Source organism: Platalea leucorodia (assembly GCF_965183815.1).
Source record: "Platalea leucorodia genome assembly, chromosome: 17".
Lineage (NCBI taxonomy): Eukaryota > Metazoa > Chordata > Aves > Pelecaniformes > Threskiornithidae > Platalea > Platalea leucorodia.
Window position 1 is genome coordinate 8114393 of NC_138839.1, and position 23868 is coordinate 8138260.

The 23868-nt window shown below is 54.6% G+C and overlaps 2 protein-coding genes across 11 annotated transcripts; both read right to left on the reverse strand.

The window, feature by feature from the left end:
• Positions 1-1877: 1877 nt before the first annotated feature.
• On the reverse strand, positions 1878-7458 carry NECAP2 (NECAP endocytosis associated 2). Of its 2 annotated transcripts, XM_082329183.1 has the most exons (9): positions 7379-7458; positions 7164-7240; positions 5494-5594; positions 5285-5389; positions 4742-4823; positions 4074-4182; positions 3509-3686; positions 3282-3366; positions 1878-2882 (listed from the first exon to the last, which is right to left on the reverse strand). In XM_082329183.1, exons 2-9 carry the CDS (start codon positions 7184-7186, stop codon positions 2834-2836), a joined length of 732 nt encoding a protein of 243 aa, XP_082185309.1. In that variant the 5' UTR covers positions 7187-7240; positions 7379-7458; the 3' UTR covers positions 1878-2833. The 2 variants fall into 2 exon arrangements, with proteins under 2 accessions (XP_082185309.1, XP_082185308.1); XM_082329182.1 differs by lacking the exons at positions 7164-7240; positions 7379-7458 and adding an exon at positions 6279-6460.
• SZRD1 (SUZ RNA binding domain containing 1) lies at positions 7293-23785 on the reverse strand. Of its 9 annotated transcripts, none has more exons than XM_082329185.1 (6): positions 23767-23785; positions 23026-23152; positions 11398-11447; positions 11098-11175; positions 10153-10404; positions 7293-9554 (listed from the first exon to the last, which is right to left on the reverse strand). In XM_082329185.1, the coding sequence occupies exons 1-6, from the start codon at positions 23775-23777 to the stop codon at positions 9452-9454; spliced, it is 621 nt and encodes a 206-aa protein (XP_082185311.1). In that variant the 5' UTR covers positions 23778-23785; the 3' UTR covers positions 7293-9451. The 9 variants fall into 9 exon arrangements, with proteins under 9 accessions (XP_082185311.1, XP_082185310.1, XP_082185313.1 ...); XM_082329184.1 differs by having other exon boundaries at positions 10153-10407; XM_082329187.1 differs by lacking the exon at positions 11098-11175.
• Between the last annotated feature and the right edge of the window lie 83 nt (positions 23786-23868).

A 23868-nucleotide genomic window follows, 5' to 3' on the forward strand; every position in this document is an offset into this window, starting at 1 on the left:
GCAAATCTGTGTTTGCGACCACACGAGCGCTGCAGGTTTATAGCTGCAATCACAAAACTGCTGCAAATTTGCAGTTATGATCCCAAAACCACTGCAGATTTGCAGTTGCAATCACAAAACCGCTGCAAAGTTGTTTGCAATCACAAAAGCACTGATGATTTATAGTAGTTCTCACAAAACCACTGCAGATTTATGTTTGCAGCCGCAAAACCTCTGCAAATTTGCATCTGCGATCACAAAAGCACTACAGATTTATAGTTGCAATCACAAAAGCACTGCAGATTTGCAGTTGCAATCCCAAAAACGCTGCAAAGTTGTGTTTGCAATCACAGGAGAACTGCAGCTTTAGAGCTGCTCTCGCAAAACCACGGCAGGTTTATGTTTGCCATTGCAAAACCTCCGCAAATTTGTGTTTGCCATCACAGAACCGCCGCCGATTGGCAATTCGCGATCGCAAAAGTGCCATTTGCACTCGCAAAACCCGCTGCAAAAAAAAGTGCCATTTGCAATGGCAAACCCAACGCCTTCCCCCCCGCCGCGGCTCGGTGGCCGTTCCCGCGAGAGCAGCCACCAGTTCCCGCTGTGGGGGGGACCCACCTCAACCACAGCCTCGGCCGTGGGCTCCGGTTCACTCATGGGCTCCCCACGGGGGTCCGCCGAGCCCTTGGCACCCCCTTGCCGCGGCCTCCTCGCCCCAAAGCCCCTTCCAGGGATTTTTGGGGGCTTCGTTACGGCTCGGCGCCTGCCAGCGGAAAGCGGATGCGTGGTCGGGATTATCCCGAAATCCTCGCCTTCCCCTCCCGGCGTGACGGCGGGACCGGGGACCCTCCTCTTCCTGGCCACCTCGGGGGTCCCAACGCCTCCAGCGAGGCCGCGAGCAAGGAGGTTTTAGCACCCACCACCACAAACAGCCCCGACCGTTCCCCCAGCCCAGCAGGGCTCTGTAAATAAAAACAACCGAGGAGGCTCTTGGCGGGAGGGGAATGAGCAAAAGAAAGGAAAATATAAAAAAATAGCAGTGCCCGGCGCTTCCCCGTGCCCAAAATCAGTGGAAACGTGCTTACTTTGCTGCGCTGTGCCCCCCGGGCAGGATGGTGCTGGCTCCCACAGGGGAAAGGAGCTCCTTGGAGCCCTTTCGTTAAATCCTGGCTCTCGTTAAGCTCATTAAAGGCCAGGGGTTTGCTCTGGCAGGAAAAGCCTTGGGGTGGAGCGTGCCAGGGTTGCTACGGGGCAAAGCAGCATTAAACCCCCCCGGGGACGCGTCGCCCCGCTGCCGGAGCCTCCGCAGCCCCCCCGGGGCAGCAAATGTTACCCCCTGGGGTACTTAGGGGCTTTCTGCCCCCACCCCAGCAGGGAAAACCACCGGTAAATCCCCAACCCCAGCTCCAAATCCCCCGCGCCAGGGGCTGGAGGCATCCTCGCTCCCGAAATCAGTCACGGATCCGACCCCAGGCCGCGCTCCGGAGAGGGTCGGCGTCTCCCAGCCGCTCTCTTCCCAACCCCGCAGCCCGGGAAAGCGCCCGCTCTCCTCCCCGAGAGCCGCAGATTAACGGCGTCAGGGAGACAGCGCCGGAGCGAGCAGATGCGATCAAGGATTTACAGCATCTCGGGTCCCTCCGGCCAAGCGGGAGCTGCTTCAAGGCTCCCCCCTCGCTTTGGGGATGCAAAAATCCTTATTTTTCCCCTTTTTTTCTCTCATTTCTTTCCTTACCTTCCCCTCCCGGAGTCCTTCCCAACCATAAACCCACTGCTAAGCAACAAGCGTCTGTTGTGCTGCGGTGTCCGACACCGTCTCCTCGACACCGGCAAGGAGGGGGAACCACAAAATCTCCTCACGGTCCCTCCGAGCCCACACGGGGAGGTAAAAAAAATTCATATTTGGCACCAAAACCATTTTATTATTCGCTTTGAAGTGTTACATCTCTCACCTGGGTTTTGCACGCTCGCTGCCAGGCAAAGTTAAGCTCTGAAATCAAAACGCTCGTCATCCAGTTGGAAATGGAAATAATAAAAATCCGAGGCACTGGAAAAAAATAAGCAGGACTTTGTACAGTGAAAGGCCTTCATATAAATAGGTAAGAAAATATTTATTTGTTTAAAGAAGAATCTCAGCCCCAGCTCTGTCAAAGAGACCGACTCCGTTCTGTCCTTCATTGCATATATTGCTTAATAAAACGTCCGCAGGAAGAGGTAAAAAACTCTGTCTTCAAAATAGAGGAGGGAAAAAAAAAAAAACCAACAAACTTCCCAGAGCAAGAAATGAGGAATTTCAGCATCGAAACGCAGCGGTCGGGCTCCCCACCTCCCGCATCGCAGAGGCTAAAGCGCTCAGAATAAAATCGGGGTGATGTTCGGCGTCTTGGCAGGGTTCTGCGGGTGAGATGGCTCCGGGAGGGCGCTCCCCGCCGAGGGAAGGATTTATCCAGCCCAAATATGCGAGGAGAAAGCGGAGAAATCTCCGAGGAGGCTCCGTCGCATCAACCTTTAGGGAAAATTACCTCGCTGCGAGCGAGAGTCCTGCTCTGAGCGCTCGCTCGCCCTCTCGTTATTAAGGAGAGGCGATGAAGCTGACGGCTTTTTTTTGCAGAAAGGAGAAGCCTCAGAGGTTTGCTGCGATCCAGGTAGAAAATAAAAGGCCCCCCGACACGGAGGGTGCTGGTGCGGAGTGTTTTAAGGCACGTGTTTGTCTGCTCTCCAGCACTTATTTCAGCATTTGGATGCCGGAGGGGGATTTAAGGGCAGGAGCGGGGCGTCCCGAAGCCCCTGCTTTGGTCCCGAAGGAATCACGACGATCCCAGCACCCGCGCGGGGAAGAGCGGACGAGGAGCTGGGGTCAGAACTGAACCCAGCCTGCGTTCGCCTGAGTCGGGTTAGAAGCTGACCTGGAAAGAGAGAAAAAGAGGGGGGAAAAAAAGAGGGTTTAGACCCTGAAAGGGACTGGGGGACGCAGGGAGGGAGCTGGGCAGCCAGAAATGGGTCCCCGGGGTCACCCCAAAACTCTCCCCGCTGCAGAGAGCAGCCCAGAGCAGCGGAGGAAGATGGGGCACGCCGCCGGCGCTGGGAGGAAGAGGAAGGCAGCGCCCACGGAGCTGCGCTGAACTCGGGGAATTTGCAACAGACGCTGTCAGAGCCACTTTTAAATCCCACCCGGGTGTTTGGGTGGAGCGGTGCCCCCACCCCAGCAGGGGTTTTCAGCAAAACCAGCGGGATTTGGTCCGGAGGAGGGTTTTCTAACGCTGCGGGGATCGCCCGTGCCACACACAAACCCCACGCGGCCTCACCCCGACGCTTTGGCAAAGTCTCCCCAGACGTCGGCGGCAGCGGCAGAGGGAGCAGCAGCGGGCTGCGGCCAGGACAAGAGGGAGTCTGTCGGCAGTCAGGAAGAGAGAAAACAAACATCAGGGGTTATTTCCCACTCTTATTCCCAGATTCTCCCTCTGTTTTCCCAACTTTGATGGATAAAACTGACTCTAAAGAGCTCTGCAGTCGTCGCTGCGTGACCACGGACCTGTGATGGGGGTGCCCGGGAGCTGGGCGGGCGTGGAGAGCGAAGACGGCCGCTCTCCGGAAGGACAAACCGGAGCGGAAGATTTTCCTCCGGGAGGCGGTGGGAGCAAGCTCAGGCCCCCAGGACCCGCAGGACGCGGTCTGGTGTTCCCCGTTGCTCCTTCTTTTTTCTTCATGTTCTGAAAAAAGAGAGGGAAATTTGGGTGGTATTACGTTTAAATCCAGAGCCGAAGCGCGATTCCTCCCAGCCATGGATCACACGAAGCCAAATTGCTTTATTCTGGGGAAAAAAGCTGCTGTGCTGCGATGTCCCGCTGCTGGAGGAGGAAGAGGAGTCAAACCAAGGGTGTTTTTTACCCACAAATCCCCACCAGGAACCCACAGACCCAGTTCTGTAACCGGGAACCATAACACAACCCCTCTGCAAACCGCTGCACGCAGCGTTATCACGAAGGGCTCTGCACCAGGCTTCTCCCTGCACGGGGATTTCAGGATGAAGCCGCCGCTTCCTCTTGTGCCACCCAAGGGGAAGGTCAGGAGCGGATTTAGCCGGAAAAGCCCCTCACCGCAATGTTGAGTTTGATGGTTTGCCCCTCCTTGAAGCCCAGATCCAGTTTGGGTCCCTGGTCGGGGTTCTGGGCCTGTTTGGCCAGCTCGCTCTGCTGCCGCACCCATCTGCAGGAATTAAATAAGCAGAAAAGGACACATCAGCCACCAGCCTGAGGCTCTCCCGGACAAATCCTGCCCAAGATCATCCCCTCTGCCTGGCAGCAGCTCTTTAAAGGCGCTGAACGTGATCCGAGACCTTGCCTGACGGAGCGACGCGCTCCGGGCAGCACCGGGGGAACGATTCCTACTCGCCGCATGGATCCTCCAGCCGGCAGCGCCTTCTGTCCTGCCCCAAAGCCCCACTACCTGCCAGGAGCTGGAGCAGCGTCCCAGCCCCTCAGGAGCAGCCCCCTACCGATAGCACGTGAAAAAATGAAAAGAAATAAGGGAATTTGCCCAATTTTGGACTGGGAAGCCCAGTTTGGGAGCCTGCTGGGAAACATTTGCGAGAGGGAGAGCTGCCTGCACAAAGGCTGCGCAGAGAAACAGGCGTTTCCACCTCCTTACACCACGCTTGCCCGCTCAAGCGCAGCAGGAGCTCGCAGCTTCCTCTCCCCCACCGCTTCTGAGGGACAGCTGCAAAAAAAGTCAAGCAGAGAGGACACAGGGAGAGGCACGAACTCACTTAAAATGGTCTTGGAGAGCCACGTTGAAGTCAAAAGCATCCCCTCGGTCGACAAAGCCGACTCCGATGAAAGCCCGGCGGCCTGGGGGAGGAGGAAGAGTAAGGGCTGGAATCACAAAGCAGCGGAGGAAGAGGGAGGGGATATCCCATCCCACACAACTCCGTGCCTCCAGCTGGGACTCCAGAGACTGAGATACGGGACTGGAGATATCTTTAGCTTGTTGGTTGCACATACAGGCTTAGTAAAACCAGCTTTTAAATTAATATCAGCGAGCCAAAGCAGAGGTTGGCATCACGGTGATGATCCGGCACACAGAAGCGTCCTCGCGCTAACGCCGAGCAGCAAAATTAAACTGTTTTTATCCCTGGTGAAGGACAGAGCGCGGCTGGTGCGTGGGAGCAAGATAATTCGTTCCCTTGCCACCGTATGCAGGGAACATTTAGCCCTTGAAAGCAGGGATCCTTCACAAACAAGAGCAGCGAGGGCACTGAAGACTTTCTGAGGCGATTCCCCCAACCCGTCCCCCACGTATCGCGACGTACCGTTCCCGTCTTCGATCCGGATGACAAAGTATCTGCTGGAGTCCGTCACGCTTTCCACAGCGATGCCAGGGAACTGCTCCACCGGCGCCTGGGCAAAAAGCTCTCCTGAAAAAGAGAAACGGGAGCGGGTTAATGCCAGGACGTAGCGCCTCTGTGCCGTCTTCCTCCCCACGAAGAGGCACGGAGCCGTTGTCTTCCCTCCTCCTTACCTGAGGTCTTGTCCTCCAGCTTAATGAACGCAATCTTGCCCTTGGCGGTGATCCGCAGCCTGCCGCTCCACGCCGGCTGGTCCAGCTGCCACTCTGCAGCTCTGGAGAAAGAGGAAACGGCGACCGATGTCTGAGCCGCCTCTCACATCCCAAACAACGCCACCCATCTATTTTAATGCCCCCATAACACGCCACGGAGCTCGTTTGCTCGACTCCCCTCATTAACGGCACCGAAGCAGCGCAAGCAAGAACCCGCTTGCACCCACGCTCGCTGCAGAACGAGGCAGATTCGTCACGACACCTCCCATTTCACCCCAAACCAGCTGCAACCCCCGCAAAACCAGGCGTCAGGTCCCGGCGGGGAGCGGGCGAGAATTGCACAAGAGGTTTCGCTTCCCTTTCTGCAGGATCTCCAGCTCGAAAGCCAGTTTCTCGGAGGCGCTGAGCTGCGTTAAGCTACAGCCCGGCTCTGCCAGGCCAGCCTTTACTCTCGTCCGAGGGCTGACGGGAGAGGAGCCCCAAAATCCGGGGGGGAATGGAGATACCCCGCTGGGGGCGCGGGGCCGGGATGGGGGGCAGAGATACCTCACGAGGGGCAGGACTCGCTGCCCCACGGCGGGGGACAGGTCCCATACACCTGATGGAGAGGGGGCGACCCCCCCCCCCACCATGACAGGAGGGACAGACACCCCATGGGGAGGGAGGGGACAGGCGCCATGTAACCCAAGGCGGGGCAGAGGCGCCCGACAGCGGGACAGGGGCCACGGGAGAGGGGCAGGCCCCACCTGTAGCCGCGGTTGGAGGCCCGCGGCGGCACCCGGTAGACGTGAACCGCCGGCTTCACACACAGCACCGCCTCGTACTCCTCCTCCTCCGCTGCCATGGCCGCCATCGCGGCGGAACTCCACCCGCCGCCGCTCTGGCCCCCCCCGCCTCGATGGTACGGCCCGCCTCCATGGTACCGCCCTCCCTTTCCCCGGGCGGGGCGAAGGGGAGCGGAGGCTCTTCCGCACCCGCCGCCGCGGCGCCCCCTGGCGGGCGGGAGGCTCCCCTGCAGGGAGGTGGGGCGGGCGCTGGTCCCAGTGGGCTGCTGGAACTGGGAACCAGTACGCGGTGGTGGGGAGCGGCTGCACAGCGCCCGGCTGCGGCCAGCTCCCAGCCTCGGCCCCTGTCAGGGCACGCCGCCAGCCGGGCGAGCCGCTGCAGCGCCTTTCCACCCCGCTGAGCAACGCCGAGTCACTAAAACTCACATTTTTTCCTTATTTCACATTAAAAAAATAATATTAAAAATAAGAATTAAAAGGGAGTCGGCGCCTGCGGGAGCTGCTAGTGCACCCTGACCCCTGTCACCTCGGCCGGAGGCACCCCGACAGCCTCTGCCCGCCTTCTCCGGTGGTTATCGAGTGCAACACCCGAGGGGGGAGGCCGGCGCATTGCAAAAAAAATAAATAAAATAAATAAAATAAAGTAAAAATGACTTCTTTCATCCTCCAGGGTGAGAGGTAGCATGAGCACAGCTCACGCCTGAGTTTGGAAACCACAGCTTCCCTCCGCTGCCACCTCCCGCCCTCCTCAGACCACATCTCCCCAGCGACCCTAAAAACGGGGGGAAATTTCCCCTTTTTGGGTAAATACCGGCACAATTACGGCCGCACGCTCCCAGATTTTACCTTCCCGACGGATTTTTAAGCATCTACTCGTGCTGGGAGCTTAAGCTGCCACCGAAACATCCCTCTTGCAGCAGCCCCTGCGAGAGACGGGGATAAAGGAGAGGGAAAAAAAAAAAAAAAAAAAAGCCGTTAAAAGTTTAAAGACATTTATTTAAAATACAATTTATAAAACGTTTTCTCTTCGGCGCACGTTTCGGGGTGAAAACACGCGGTACCGTGTTTATCCTCCACCTTGCCGGGGCGAAGGGGCTTCCCGCAGGAACGCCGCCGAGCCCTGCCCGCGGGCGGGACGTATCCTGGTCACCGGGACGGAGGAGCCGGGAGATTTCGGTGCCAAAGACGGAGATTTTGGTGCCGGAGACGGAGATTTCGGTGCCAAAGACAGAGATTTTGGTGCCGGAGGAGGCAGCAACTTTAACACTGGCCAGCTACACCAGGAACCGGGTGGATTTTGGGGGTTTTTGGCCATGAAAAGCTATTTTTAGTAATAATTAAGGAAAGGCGCGATGACTACGGTTATTGCTGCCGTCCTCCTCCCTCCCGCTCCCCCCGGGGCCTCACCCCGACCACCAGCCTGCGGCGGGGGCACAAATACAAGACCCCCCCCCCCCAGAAAAGCAGTTGGGGATGCCCGGGGGACGTCTGCCCGCCCGTCCCCACCTCGCCACCGTCCTCGGTGCTTTAATCAGCTTTAATCAGCTAATTAACGCTCTAGCGGCTTCTTTTTATACACAGGTAGTTTTATTTTACCGGTATTTCTTTTTTTTAAGTCGTTATTTCCATACACGTTTGTTTTTTTTTTTGTACGGTCGCTTCCCTTCGCGTAGAAGACGTCAAGATTTGCTCGTTTACCCTTGAACCTACTGAGCACAAAGCGGCAGGGAAGGCCGCACCCGTACAAAATAATCCGCCGATAACCAGAAATGGTTTTCTAGGTACCGTCCCCTCCAAGAAGAGCGTTTAGTGTTCATCTAATCCCTCGATATCAAGCGATATTAAGGTAGGTCAGCTTCATCCAGGGGGACGAAGTTCCGTGTTCTTGCGGACCACCAGCCTCCCTGTCCTCTTCCTGGGAGCCGGAGGAGGAAAATCCCTTCCCTGAAGCCTCGCGGGGATCCAGCTGCCGCCAGGAAGAGGGAGGGAATCATCCAGACTTTATCCAAGCCGGTTTTTGTTCCCAACGTCTGCCATTTCCAGAGGCGAACGCAGCTCGTACCGCGACCGAGATGTCGTTAAGCCACTCGGGTCCGGACCCTCGGGACATCCCGCTCCCCGTCGTTACGCCAGCCGCTTGATGAGCGCGGGCCGCACGGAGCGGGGCTCCTCCCCACGAATTTATTTCACAGACCGGAGCGCTGTCGGCTATTCTCCTCTTCGCAACGCGGCCCTAATTCTTCGCCGCCTGGCTCTCTCTGCTGCAAGCAGCGACCGGGCAGCAGGCATTTTCATGGGATCCGTCCACATTCCCTTCTCCCCAAATACAAGAAGAAAAACAAACAAAAAAAAAGATGTATTTTAAGCTTTTCCTCAAAGCCAGCGGAAAATGCTAGCCAAGCTTTAACAGGTGCAAGACGTAAACCGCGTCGTCGGACTCCGCCGGCTCCCAAGGCGAGGATGGGAAAGGCCAGGCATCCGGAGTCCGCTTCCACGTGCTTGGCAGCGGCAGAAATAGAGAAGGAGAAGCAAGAGCTTGCCAAACCCGAGCCGGTAAAAGTCGCAGAAATCCATTGAAACTGCTTTTCAAACACTTAACTACCTCTCTCAATTAAAACAAACAGTTAAAACCCTTCCCATGCACTCCATTGATCTGATATACAGAAACCAAACAGGAAAAAAATAAAAATAAAAGAGATCCTTTGAAACAGAGCTTGCTCTTAAAGTGATGAGGACAACACGCGCGTCTGGGGAGGCTTCCCATTTTTTTTTTCTTTTTTTTTCCTTAAATCCCAGGCTATGAGTACAACAAACGTTATTGCTGGCGCTAGCTTCAACCCAAGTGGCACACACACAACTCCCTGCACCCATCCGAGTCCTTTAGAACCCCCTCCCCTCGTCCCCTTTTCCTTTAACAGCAACTTGGGGACAGCCCTTCTCGGTTTGCCGGTCACAGTGGGTGGAGAGGGGAGGTCACAGTGCGTGGGGTTGAAGGTCACAGTGGGCAGAGCAAAGGGGAATCACAGTGCAAATAAACCAAGTAGTTCCCTTTGCTCAAGTCCGTTTGTCCGTCACGGCAGCGCGACCCGTGGCGGCGGACCCTGCCTTCCGCAGCAGCATCGCTCGCCCCGCGTTTATCTGCGTTGTTTGAAGCCTTGTGAGCCATCGGGACCCAGGGGTTGCCTGATCACATTGTTGGGCTGCCTGCTGTCTTCCGGCTGGGAGATCCTCGGCGGCCTGCAAGGAGAAAGGAGATGAGAGGCGAAGGCAACACGGCCGTGTCACGCTGTTCGCCTTCAGTCACCACGCGGTGCTCCCCGGGACGGGGAACGTGACCAAAATCAAACCGGCGCTTCGTTTCTTCCCAAAGAGCAGCCGAGAGCCAGGCTGCAAATAAAAGGGCGAGCACGGTGCCTCCAAGTAACCCGCATTCATCTAAGAGCGCTTATCCTCCACTCTCCCGCCCGCAGGCGGCAGCTCCCTAAAGTCAAAACCTCAGGAAAGATGAAGATATGTCCCGCCAGGATAACTCTGGTTGTCCGCACTCCTCTCTATACCCCCAGCACGCTCTTCCAAGGGTCTAAGAGAGCCTTTATGGCCTTATCGGGCACTTGCACTTCCCTTAACTCCCAGAAATCTGAGATTTATGACGCCCTGCTTGCTAACGAAGCACTCCTTTCTCCTTGCCGGCCTCGCTTTACTCTTCAAGGAGCTCGTCCCCCTCCTTCGGATAGGAAGGTGTTTGCAAGGAGCGCAGGCGAAGCTGCCGCGGCAGGAAAGGCTGCTCTCACCTATCCAGAATGGGTTCCTCACCTATCCAGAATGGGTTCCTCACCTATCCAGAATGGGTTTGTCCTGCTCTTCTTCGGGGCTCGCGCTGCCCAATATTCGTTTCCTGGCTTCCGCGTACTCGGCCTCCCTTTGCGCCAAGGATTTCACGGGGAAGGCCGGTCTGCTGGCGGAGTTGGGATTGCTAAGGACGCCGTTGGTCGTCGGCCTCTTCAAGATGCGGATCTGCGGGGGAGGACCTGCAGGAAGGCTGTCGTCCTGAATCACGATCGGCACTTTAGGAGGAGATTTTGACTTTCTACTGTTTAAAAGAAAAACATTCGGTTGGTACTTGTTTTCTACGGTGAGCATGTTTTTCGCTCTGCGTGTGAATTCCTCCCAGTCAGATGTCATTCCCGTGATTAAGAGGCAGCCTGTAATAATTAAAGACCTCGTTATATTTGTAACCCTAAACTAGAGCAGCAGGCAGGTTTGCGGGAGATTAGCTCAGAAGGGACAGAAAACCAGTTCCTGCTGCGTTCGACACCTTTAAACTCGACCGAAGGAAAGAGAAGCAGATGCTGGGCAACGCTTTTAGCACTTCTATTTGAAGATACCGGTATAAGCACCTTGATTCCGTTCCCTGCAAGGACTTTTAGGGCTCCTCTCGCCAGGATACCTGGCCTTCCGCTTCAACCCTGCCATTTCACTCCTCAGAGCCAGCCTCGGCCCCCGTCTCACCACGTGAATATTTTTTATGGTCCCTTCTCTGTGCAGAAGTCCCAGAGAAGTAACATTATAGACTCTTTAAGTGGCCTACTAAGAATCAAAGGGGAAAAAAACCCAAAAACAAGAACAAAAGACTTGTCAGAAGGGATTAGAAATATTTCTGCTAGAAGACGATAACACACACACGCCCACCCCAACCCAAAGTAAGCAGGAAAAGAAAGTCTTACTGATGCAAGACACGGCAAGCCAATTTAGGGCCATAAGTTGGGATTACCTGACTCACCCATTTCTTCCTTTGAGTGTCTTTTTCTTAAATGGCTTCCCCATAGCTGTAGCTACATCCAGTCTGGAAGACCCGGCTCTGAAATAAAATCACTCTCAAGAAGCTTTCCGCTACCCTGCTATGGATCGCAAGGGCCATCTAGTGGCACGATTACAGAGATTCCCTATTTCTGATCTCAAACCCAGCGCGCTCTGCTCAGTTTGAAGCTGTTTCCCCACTGTTCCCGCACCCCTGGCCTTCGGATGTCCAACAGCACCTCAGGAAAACAAGGTTTTTTACCGAACCGCGCAGCATCGTTACCTTTCCTTCTGCGTGATCTTCAGCTTCTTTTCCAACCGTCTGTCTATTTCCTACGAAAGAAGGAGATAAAAATAAGAACCTGAAGGCTCGTCCTGGAGATCGGAGTTTGAGCCTGTCTGCACGCACGTTTCATCTCGCTCTTCCGTACAGCGATACCATAGAGGGGGCAGAGAGAGCATCTGTCTCCATCTGAGGATGACTTGCAAATCAAGAGGCAGAGAAAAGCAAAGCCACCACGTATATTCTACCGTAGCCGTTAATACACCTACAGCAGGCTGCGGGGTTTGCGTATCACGGTGAGAGGGCAGCTGCAAGGCGCTCATCTTTCATTTTAAGGACTTCGGCTGGCAAGAAAGCTCTATTAAGGGTAAAGAGCCACGGGAATACGCAGCAAGGTATTCCCAGATCCGAGCGGGAACCGACGCCAAACCTCTCGGGCAGGGAAGCAGCAGCAGCCGGCCGGGGTGATCCACATCAGTCCACACGCTTGATTTCAGCAGGGCAGCTCAGCCCCGGAGCCTGCAGCCATTCGGACTAGCCGGCAGGTCCGCATTCCTGCTGCTTGCTGCAATAACCCTCCTTCACAAAAAAGTCCCTGCCCTGCCCGACATGCACCCAAGGACTCGCCGGAGCAGAGCCGAGCCTTATTGCGCTTCTCCTTCCCTTTGCAACATAGCTGCCGAGTCATCAATCGGCGGAAAGGCGTATTAATCAGCCCTGAACGCCAACAGAGTGCGGCTTTAAGCATGTCAACTTCTGTCCAAGGCTTGCGTCTACCTTAGCAAAGGTGTTTACGTTTTGCAATCGCAGCAATTATGCAGAGAAACCTTGCTAAATAGAAAAATAAAGGCCGCTTTCAGCCTCAGTCTCTCTTTAGGTAACCTTCCCTAACCTCGCTGATATCTTTAGATTCTCAGGACTGCCGATGCTATTAAAAGAGCCTCCAAAACAGCGATGTGTTTTATTTAATCATCAATGAAGAGGGAAAAAAAACTACCTGAGAGTGTCCTAGTTTCGCCAGCCGATAACTGGCAATACTGAAGGAAATTCCAAGCTTCTGGCAGGACGCAGCTGCTCTACTTTTCAGGCCGGTTTGCTTAACTCTGCTGAAAGCTCGCTGCCAGCGGAGCCTACCCTGCTGTCAAAAACCACAGCAGGCACAACCCCGTAAAGAAACTGGTTTGCACGGCAATTCCCCAATGCCCCAGTGAGCAGGGAATGAATGCAAGTCGCTACAAGATGCCAAACCACGGTGTTTGCTCTTGGTCACGCAGCTACACAGGCCGACAGCTCACAGCAGCCACCATCTAGAAGGGAATAGGTATAAACCATTTTGGGAAGAAAAATGGTGGGTGGGAGGTTGAATTTTCTACCACACTCTGTACTGGGAGGCGACAGGTGATTTGTAAGGACAAAACCAGCCAGGGGCTTGGCGTGGCATTGAGCTGAAGGCCAGGTCACAGCTAGAGCCTCCTGTGGAGGGCAAACACACCTGCAGTTTCCTTCAGGAGGACTGGGAGGAAAATCCCATCCCAGTGCTGCTCAGGAGGATGGAGAAAATACGCATCAGCTGCCTGCAAAGACAGAAGAATGGCTGTCCGGGAACAGGCAGCAGGGAAACGGATATCCCGGCGAGGATGGAGATGTTGCAGAGCGGCTGGCGGCAAACAATGAAAGTCCAATTAAGGGGAAGGGGTTAGCTCATCTGCCCGCACCACGTCAGAAGAGGCTATATCCGGCTATAGAAGAGTCTTTAAAACACTTTTTCAAACTCAAATAGTTAACCGCGCCTCCCCAGGGCCTCCTGGAAGCAGTGGACTGGAAGGAAGCTTCCCTAAATATCCCTTATTAAATACTTCAGCGCGTGGGGGAGAGGGACGACAGGAAGACGGGGCGGAGACGGGGTGAAGCGCGCTCGAGAGCATCGCAACTCATTTCACTTCGTGTTCGGCGCCGCGCAGCGACTACGAAGCCGGCTGCGACTCGGAACCACAGTGCTGAAGCACTCAAGTAGGGCAGACAAGCTCGACAGCCCACAGCGAGGGCCGTGGGGCACAAAAGCATGACGAGCCACGCGGCAGCCACGAGAAAGGCTCCATTCTGCTCTCGCCTCTCTCCTTCCTGGCAGAGGAGAGATCGCTTTGACAAAAGCCACATTTCTACATTCCTGGTGGCTTTGCAGGCCAGTCCTGGGGCTAAAGTTGCGGTCCATACATCGGACTACGAGATCCTGTAATTGCAAAGCGTCAGTTCGACCTCAGCAGCTAAAAAACACTCTGATTAATGCCACTGTCACACCGACTCCGAGCGCTGCTGGACAGCTCTCCACACCCTCACACATACCAGGCTTCCTCCGACTGCATCCTCTGACATCAGAACCTGCAGCTTCCCCTACCAGGAAAAAAAAAAGCACCCCAGCTCTATAATTTGCTCAACGCATACAAACTTACTCAAAAGAATCCTTCAAACTCTGCCATCCTGACACCCCTCCCCAAACGAGCCCTTCACAGTCTCAGTTTCACTCCTTCCTACTCCTGTGCAGACAACTTGTGCAAAATACGTGATATTTTCCCCTCTTATCCCTCCATAACTGCCAGCAGTCGCTAAGCGAACGCGCGCGGTCCTGGTTCGTAAGCCACCCTGGGGAGCTCCTCACCAAGGAGCAAAGAAACGGGCAGCTGAAATATCCTCCAAGTTATAACATCAGCAGCTGTTAGAACCACTATGTACTCTCCAAAACAAGAGGCTTCCTCCACACGTAGAAATCCTGGCAGAATAATATAAAACAATCATCCCCACCAAGTATACACGTATCACTCTCACTCCATCCAAACAACTGTTAGTCTTACGTGATCCTTGTAATTCCCGGTGCTGCTGAGGGGATTCCAGCTGCCTCCAGACATTCATTGAACGCCTGGGTAGAAAAAGTTTTCCTTTGCGTTCAAAGTGGACGGCCAGCATAAAAAAGCAGCTTCTCACACACACGTCTTGATGTGTTAGAAGTTGTGTTTTCTTTTTAAATGCAGGGATTGACCCCCTCTTTTCTCAGCAAAAGCCACAGCACTGCAAACTCCTGGTGTTTAATACTACTGTGTTTGGAAATGGTAGGTATGGAGGCGTTTGAACGTGGAGAGCATTGCCAATTCAAATGGGCAGCCCTTTATCACCCTGGAAAAACAACCCAAGACGTTAGCAGCCTCACACAGGCAGCAGTTCGTGATGGGAATCACGCTGCACAAATTTACAAGCTTGAGAAGCAGAAACACCTTGACATGGCTTATTCTTAACAACAAAAAAATCCCTGCCGCTGCTCTCCACAGATCTGTTCGTCTCCTGATGTCATTCTGTTTCCACTGCTATGTCACATTGTCACCGAGCCGCGTGGGTAACGAGATAAAATTAGGACCTGACTTACAGGGCAAGTGCCAGAAGCGCTACAACAACCCAAAGGCACGAGCTCACAGGGGAGGCAATTAGAGTTGGCATTCGAGGACATCACGCTGCACGTACCCAGCAGCTGGGCAGGTCGCACCGTACAAAAACCGGTTATTAATCTTCTTAGGAGGCTCTCCTATCTTTCATTTCCCAAATAAATTTATTCGTATAACCAAAAACTAAGCCTCATTTACACCCCCGTTCAAAACGCCCTCCCCAAAGATTAGTAAAGAATCTCAACAAGCTATTTTTAGTGCTATTATGTCTAGATACTAAAAAGTACTCAAACAAACAGCTTGAAGAAGACACTGTTCTTTGACATTTAAGCTGCATTTGTAGACGAGGACGTAATGGAAACTAAACTCCAGCCCCATCACAGCCATCCCTCCTACCCTTTAACCCTGAGAAAAACAGCAATGCATAAAAGGATCAATAAAATACCGCTTGGAAAGCGGTTGGACACGGACGCTAGGACACAAACCTGCTGCTTAGATCCGACACTCCTATGGTCTGTCATCCTAAATAAGAACCCCACTAATAGAGCTGATAATTTTGCGATGTTATTGGCGAGTTGGAGACGGATGCTCCCCCCCCCGACACCCCAGAAACGTGCCCTATAGGAAGGGATGCCCCTAGGGAGGTCGCCTCCTATGGATCACGGTTTCACGCGGGGTCTAGGCACCAGCCCAAGCAAACCCGGCTCTCCGGCGCATTGCAAAGCACAGGCAGAGAGGCCCGAGTCAGCCCTAGCTGTTGTCTAAAGAACTTTGTTGGAATAACCATAATGCGTCGCACACGTATAAAGAACTATCCTGCACGTGGTTGCCAGCAAAGACTCTCTAAATAGACTAAATAACAGCAGCTCCAAGCTGTCCAGATATGGGGGGAAGGAATAACAAGATAACCGCTAGCTATTTTTTATTTCGAGTTTAGTGAGTAATCACGACTGAATGTTTGAAGGAAGGCAGAGACTTGGCCTTCCTACAAATCCCTTACGCTAGGAGATTTCCCCCTCTACCTCCAAAATTAGGTTACTTTGCAGAAATCGAGACACCTACCAGCCCTCCTGCCAGAGCACAGGATAGTCACTGATAAAAGAAGCTGTGCTCTCCTTGGAATTTGATAACGTTTCAAATATGCAGCCCTAGAAAACCATTAACCACATTCTTTGATGCATTTACTGGAGATTCCTCCTGAACACAACCCTTGCTCGCTCAAATAACGTGCAAGATCAAACCCAGAAAGAGGGTATTTAGGCTAGAGTTGCATCCTCTCATGCCAACACTAAAAACAAAGCCTCACCTGGTTATTAAAAGCACCATCAGACACTCTAGCATTTTCTAAAGGAGAGGAGATAAATTTCAAGGCCTGGCTAATGTTCTCTTCTTTAGGGAAAAAAACAGGTTTTAACATCCGAGGTTACCAAAGCTGTTCACGGGTACCCAGCAACTTACAGCTGCAGATACCCGACTCACCCCTTCACCGAAAACACCATCAAGTAAGAGCAGAAGTAGATAATCCTAAGATATCTCCAAGCTGACTTCTCATTAGCTACCTATTTCTTTCCTCTGAAGATTAATTTATCTTCTCTTAATTACTGGAACATTCCAATTCCTGAGGCTATTGGGAATCAGACTGCTCCATTAATTAATTCTCCAAGTTACTCTGCTTACGTTAAATCCTGGCAGGGGACCGTACCCAAGAAAGCCGCAGATGCTTTTAAGCTGCGCTGGCGTTTACATCTTCCATAGGTAGATAACGCTTCTCGGCAGCTAGGATATTGAGAAACAAGACACGAGAGTATTTTTGGGAACAAGCCTGGCAGGCGCCACACGGTATTCCCAGCACGGACATGTTCTGGAGCGGGGGAAAGCATTTGGGACGGCTGCAGCTCCTTCTCCCTCCCCACCCTTCGCACCTCCTGCGGCAGGCAGGTCGCACAGACGCTCCTCCGAGATCCAGATTGGGAATATATTTATACTCCTTATCAATCTAGAAAAAAAAAAATAGAGGCTAAAACTTAGCAAAAGCCCTCTAATTTCCATGTTATTTCGCAAAGGCATCGGTACATCCCTTAATCCAGAGGATCACCCTCGCCTTCTGCACCCACGCCCCTGCGCGGGGTCCATCGGCACATGCAGACGCTCATCAAGGTCCGCGAGAGCAGGTACGAAACAGAGACCGCTCCCCAGTGACCGGGGCAGGGCCGCGCAGGATTTGCTGCGACATCCCAAACCCGGTACTCGCTTCACGGTATTCAGGTGCCCGTTCGTTCCCAACCTACGGGCATCACTTTCCTCATCAAATAAACTACCTCTGCCTAAGCAACGCTGAGCAGCAGGAACAGAAACTGTCATTTCCCAGTTTCAAGATTTTTTTGACCAATTACAAACACCTAAAGCAAACAGTCAGTGAGAGTTTTACTAAAATCATTTTGGTCCGTGAAGTCAAAACCCATCCTCGCAGCCCTGACATCAACAAATCAGTTGTTATCCTCACGGGTTTCCTCCAAGGTAAAGTTCCTGTGTGCCAAAAACCCCGTTAACTCGTCCTCTGATCGCACAAGTAGCTAGCAGAGCGGAGGTCACAGCGTTACACTCCGAAATATTTCCCTTTTGACTTGTCTGTACTTTGATCATATTTAGCAACTCAAAGCAACGCCAGCCAAAAACCTCAATTCAGCCCTTTACAAGCAGTGAAGGCGCTGCCTTTGCCGGAGGGCGAAATCCAAGGCGGGCAGCCCTCTGCCACTCGCACGTCGATCAATTTAGAGACGACAGAAACGCGGGGTTTTTTTGCAAACCCCGGGTGAACGGTCCTCACGAAGCGCCGTGACACAAGGAGGTGCCAATCCCTGTCCCCACACACAAGGGACAAAGTTTAGTCACCCACGCTCGGCTGCTCACATCCTCCCCGAGCGGCTGGTTATCAGATGATCGGGGGGGGATTTCTCTTTCTGGTGGCGATCGGTGAAGCAAGGCGCAGTCTAACCGAGGGACCTAGACTCTGAACTGTGGCAGGGTAAGTTTTAAGCACCAGCAAGGCGGCTGTAGGCAGCAGCTGGGAGCTGACTGCCCTGCAGACTGTCCATCAGCAAACTGAAGTGGAAAAAAGACACACAAGGAGATTTTTTAAACTATTGTGGGTTGCCAGATGAATATTTTTATCTACACGGGTTCTGACTTGAAATAAGTTACTAATTAAGAAGACACTCAAATTCTAGTTAGCGAAGGAATAAGCCATCAGTCCAGCTGAGGATTGCCAACTCAGGGCTGTGAATTACCTGTGACCCTGGACACGGGGCTTCCACTCCAGTTTTGGATCCCAGCTTCCCATCTGACGTTGAATTGTTAGTTTAAGCAGTTAAACAGACTCGGGTGTCACAAATAGACTCTCATTTGTGATTTTCCTCTTCCCTAAAGCCAGCTAGGCCACACGAAAGAAAAACAAGCCAAGCATTAAGTCCTATTAGTGTTTACTAACCCAGACTGGGTCTTTGAAGCCTGGCGCTTCGATCCTTACTCGTAACTGAGAGAACTCGCTCGCCCGTTTTCCATCTGTAACTCACGCACAAGCAAAACCCTCTCCGTTTCACAGAGATTTCGAAGACTTAATTAGCTGGCAATTAGAGAACACCGATCTAGGGGCCCCACGGAGTTCTGCCGCACCAGCACTAACACCGCTGTGCCTGCAGGACTCCTGGGGCAGGCGAAGCTGCCGGAGCAGAGGGCATCTGCTTGGCGTACGGTCACTCGAGCGGTGGCACCTACCCAGGGAGCTGCTCCTTTTTCTGGTAAGCACTGGGTCATTCTGATGACACAGAAGACTAAAAGACAAACAGAAGCCACATTAAAGACAAAAAAAAAAAAAAGCTTGAGGATCTGTTTTACAGCTGCTGGACTGACCAAAGCAAAGCAGAAGGTCTGCGTCAGGTTTTTGGGGGTTTCCCCTCAACTTACTGAGATTTTAGGGCTGCCTGTTTCGGAAGGCAGATCTGCAAGAGATAAATGAAGTGACATTATAACTAGGAGGCCACGGCATCTCTGGTCAGCCCAAAACTGCCTCTTGCTGAGAGCTACCTTCTTGAAGATCTAGAGTGGAAGTTCGCAGCCTAACACCAAAAACTACACACACAAAAGAGGCCCAGCACTGAAAATCTGAGGTACTTTCTGTCCTAAGGAACACCCTCTGGGTGGAACATTAAAAAATGACACGCCGAGAAGCAGGCAACGTATCTCGGAGGCCCACCATGGATCTCCTGCTACATCACTGCTGTTTCCTCAGAGATGTACTAAAGGATCTGAAAAACAACAACTCGCGTTTTCGACTGCAAAAAGCATTAGGAGAAGAGCACGTGTTTAAAGCTGCTCGTCGGTGTCTTTTATGTTTTATTGCATATTCCTCTTGACTACTGACCAAGACTGTCATGCCTCGCACCTTTACGCTGGGATCCGTCTCATGCCGCCTCAGACCCACGCCAAATAAGATATAGGTGGAGGAAGAAAATAAAGGGAATTCCTTAAGACAAAAAAAAAACCAAACCCACCAAACAAACCCTGCGATGACAGGACCAGGCCAGCTCATACGCTTTTCCTGCGCACAATTTTTGCTCTCGCACCTTCAACAGAAGGCCCATCTCGTCAGGGCAGCTCCCAGGCTCCCCTGCTCGCCAACTGCAGCAGGGTTTCGGGCACGGAGAACAGCAGGTACACCCAAAATCTCTTTCAACTGCTAACCAGCGAGTCGGTCACGTTGCCTGCTCTACAGCGGAGCCTCTTCCTGCCCTCTCTTCCTCTTTTCTCAACCTGCCTACCTCCGGTAACTTTGATTTCTGTAGCAGCACGGAGAGCCTGCAGTCCCCGACTGCACCAGCATCCATTCGGTCCACAAAAAATGAGGTTGGGCTCTCCTCCACTCCATTCCGCTTAGCTTTTCGCTTCCTGCAGCCACCACCAGCAGCAGAGGGTCTCCTTCCCGCCGGGCAGGGTTTGGAAATGACCTTTCTAAAGCACGACGGATGCCAGAAGGCAGCTCCTGTCTCTTCACTTACATAAGAAGAACTCCTGCCGCAGACAGCTCGCTTTTCTTGTGGTTCCAACTGCTTTTGCAGACACCCAAAGCCCCGACAACTGCAAAAGCAGCTGCAAACGTGGCGGCGGCTCCTCAAGAAATCTCTCTGCTCAGTGGCACAAGCACCACCAAGTTTATGAACACGAATTCTCAGCCGTTTGGACTGGAAAAGGATGTGAGAAAGGACAGGTGACAGAGATTTTTTCCTTCTAAGGGCTTTAAAAGAACACCGAAAAGGTACAAGCTGAAAGGACAAAGAGGAAAGACACCGATGGCTGGGATGTGAGCAGCCCTACAATTTTAAACCATTACTCAAGGCCACAGCTATCACCAGCTCCCGAGACACAAGCTATGTCCCTTCATGGAACGATTTAACAAGTGCCGGAATTAACTCTGCCACCCGGCGCAAGGCTTCCTATGACTGCAGTCTCACGGCATTGGCAAGAGGAGGGTGAGCACTTCGCTTACGCCGCCAGCCTGCCGCTGGCATCTCTCGCCGCTTGGCGAGGGCATTGAGTTACCGGCTCTATTTTGCTCCCCTCTTTCTGGCCAGCCGTAACCCAATCTCCTGACCAGAATCAAATTCTGTCTTCTCACTGAGTCATTGTTACGAAGCCCTTCTGCCCTCTGATCATTAACGACCCCGCTGAATTTATTAAAACAGGAGTTCATCTGGCAGAGACGGTTTCCTTTCTCTCGTCGCGCTGTCGTGAACACCCCGCAGATCACCCGCCCACGCTCCTGCTAAAATAATGATTTTATTTTACAAGAGCAACACGCAGAAGCGCTTCCGAGTCTCTCAGCGTGAGAGACGCGATGAAAAGTCCAGCTACTGAGCTGGCTACGAAAAGCAGGCGAGAACTTCAGCTACGACCCTGGAAGCTGCACTAGGCCACGCTACGACTCCCCACGTTTTGTACTAATGAAGAAGCACGTTCATCTCGAGCGAGGGGGAGAAAGGGCTTTTGACGTGAACCCCCAGCTCGCCCACTACACCCCAGAGACACAGCCCACCGGCCTCTCCCCAGAGGCCCTGCGAGGGCCAACGTGACGCCGGGGAGGCACGTTTTATCAGAGCCCCTCAGCAGAGGGAGCGAGCTACCCGCCATCCCCCCCAGCACCTACCGCGTGCTCCCCGCCAGCAGGAGCTTTGTTCCGGGCTCGGCTACGACCCGCACTGACCGGCCGCTGCCGCCCTGCCCGCAGCCCCACAAGGCCGGGGTGGGTGGGGGGAGAGAGGGGTGGGTTTGGACACCAGTAGAAAACGGAGGCGGACGGACGGGCAGGGAGGGGCTCCCTGCGGCAGCCCCGGCACCGGGGGATGGAGAGGAGGCAAGCAGGAGGGGCTGGGACCGGGCTGCAGCCCCCCACGCCTACCGAGGCCACGGTCCCTTTAAGAGGCCTAGCAGGCGCTCCGGGCCCGCCGCCCCACCGGCCGCGCCCCACCGCCTCCTCAGGCGCCGCCAGCGCCGCTTCCCCCTCTCCCCCCCGCCGCCCCCGGCCCTCCCGCGCCGCCCCAGGCCGCCGCCCTCACCCCGCTGTCGGCCGCCTCCTCCCAGCTCTCGGCGACCTCCTCATCTTCCATTTTAATTCCCCTCCGCCGCCGCCGCCAGCCCGCGCCCCGCGCATGCGCGCGCCGCCCGCCCCCACCCCCGCGCGCATGCGCCGCCCCCGCCTACCGGCGCGCGCCCTGCGCGCCTGCGCACCGCGCGGGGGGAAGGGAGGGGGCGCAGCGGCAGCGCAGGCGCGGTGAGGCGCCGCGGGCGGCCACGTGCGGCGGGGCGGGCGCAGCGCGCCCGCGCCCCCTGGCGGGCGGGAGGACCGGCCAAAGAGAGCGGGTGGGGGGCACAGGCGTGTGCGTGTGTGACACTTGCACACTCACGCTTGCACACTCATCCCTCCCCCCCCCCCGGAGCCAGCGCATTGCTCAACAGCACACCCCAAGCCACAGCAGCGCGGGAAAGGCGTCAGCAGCGCCTATGGTTCCACGCTCAAACAGCTTGGCGGTTTTGGGGCGGTTTTCCTTAATTTAGGGGTTATCGAACAAAGCAGCCGCCCTGTTTTCAGCAAATCTTGTCCCTCCTGCAGGCATCGAGGTGTCCGTGTGTCCTTCCATCACCCACTCCTTTCCTCTAAGTCCTCAACTACTCTTAAATCTCCTAAGCGAGATTCAGCTTCAACTTCAGCTCCGACGTTTAAAAACAGCTAAATTTCCCCCAAATAAACCTAATTTATGAGGTTTATCTCGTTTGTAGCCGGGATATTCACCACACCAATGTATGGCTTTGAGGGATACAAAGGTATCTGGGGTGAGGGCTGCATTTCGTTTTGCTCACTGCAAAATTAAACGCCCCTTCCAGCATCCTAAAAAAAAAAAAAAAAAATCAAATGCTCGGACAAGGAGTTACAGAAACTGCCCTTAAATCCTTAAATTTTCCCCCAAACACCCTACCCGAGAGCCGCAGCTTGCCAGCAGATGGCGACCGGCTTCTTAAAAGAAAAAAATAAATACTCCAGCTAAAAAAAATCCTGACACGAACACTGCGGTTTGCCCTGGGCCCCTCTGCAGCCCCCCAAGCCCAAAATCCGGGCAGGGAACCGCCGGGCACCCTCGCAGCCGAGTTTGGGGGGCTGTTTATCCAAAGCGGAGCCGCTAGCAGGGTTTTGAGGGGTGTAGGGGGCTCGGGGGGGGATTTATATCCTGGGATTTCAACTTTTTCAGCACCCCAGAGGGGTGGGAGCCGGCGTCTCCGCCCGCTGGGAGAGGCGCGGGGCTCGCAGGAGCGGTGCGGGTGGGAGGAAAGGGTGCAGCAGCCTCCGGCTGTGCCTACCCATCCTCTGGGATTTTTCCAGAAGGAAACAGGAACCATGTTTTCAAGCAGCCGGTGCCTGGCATTGTTGGCTCGATCCGTAGCCTATTCAGCGTCCCAGTGGCGTTATTCTTGGACGTTTCCCTCCATCCTGCTGGTTTTATCCGTGCTGTCAGAAATCCCATTCCCAGCCGCGGCACCCCTTGTTCGAGAGCGAGCGTCCCACAAAACCACACGGGAGCACCGCGGATCTTTTGGGAACGCGATCTTAACGGTTGTACACGCACACCCGGGTGAGCGCTGGGTTACTTACATGCTTATGGACGAATTCCACGTCTCCTTTCAGATAATCCCAGCTTTCTGCAAGGTGTCTGGGGCATCCGATTCGGCAGGGCGCGCGGCCGGGATGCTGAGCAGCAACCTCTGTGGTAGACGCAGGTCTGCGGAAGACAGAGGGGATGGTGGTGCCTTCCCCTGCCCCTTTCCCAGAGGAATAATGTCACCCCACAACTCGGAAGCACGACGGCATGTCAAAACGCGTGCTCAGGCGTACGTACCCCCGCGGGGAAGGGCTCTCTCCCTTCCTCAGCGCCGTGGTGAAATGGGCACCCGCCGTCCTTCGGGGATGGGTCCCCTCTGTTCTCCCTGCCGGGCCATCCCCGCCTCAGGAGGCAGCCAGGCCTCTGGGGAGAGGCAGGGACATGGCGGGGCTGCGGTGAGCCACGAGGGAGACCCTGGCCCTGTGGGTAGGGAAGGTCGCCGGCCCCCAGCCGTGCCTCCCGGGGGGGGTGGCTGAGGAGGGGAGCCCGGGGAAGGGTGAAGCGTGAGGAGAAGGGCGGCGGACGAGGCCTGCGAGGCGGCCGGGGAGGCGAGGGAGCCGCCCTGCCACCTTCTCCTCAGAGCCGACCTCCCCAACATGGCGGCCTCGCCCGCCCGTCTCTTCCAACATGGCGGCGGGGCGGTGCGCGTGCCCCTGGCGAGACCCTCCGAACATGGCGGCGCCCCCCCGCTACAGAGAGGCCTCGCTGCTAGGGAGAGGGGGGGGGGAACTGACCTTCCCATCATGGCGAACCCGACCCACGTGATCCTCACGCCCCCGCCCCCTCCGCCGTCATGTGACGCGGGGGCCGGCCGGCGCTTGCGCAGTGCGCTCTCT

Bases quoted from the DNA above. Each gene is read 5' to 3' on its own strand.
- NECAP2 (XM_082329182.1), bottom strand. From the start codon at position 6,385: ATGGCGGCCATGGCAGCGGAGGAGGAGGAGTACGAGGCGGTGCTGTGT. The intron at 5,595-6,278 runs GTGGGGCCTGCC...CTCTTTCTCCAG, and splicing joins GCCTCCAACCGCGGCTACAG to AGCTGCAGAGTGGCAGCTGG. The intron at 4,183-4,741 runs GTGAGTTCGTGC...TAATTCCTGCAG, and splicing joins GCTCTCCAAGACCATTTTAA to ATGGGTGCGGCAGCAGAGCG.
- SZRD1 (XM_082329184.1), bottom strand. The intron at 11,448-23,025 runs GTAAGTAACCCA...CTTCTTTCGTAG, and splicing joins TGGAATTCGTCCATAAGCAT to GAAATAGACAGACGGTTGGA. The intron at 11,176-11,397 runs GTAACGATGCTG...ATTTTATTTCAG, and splicing joins AAGATCACGCAGAAGGAAAG to AGCCGGGTCTTCCAGACTGG.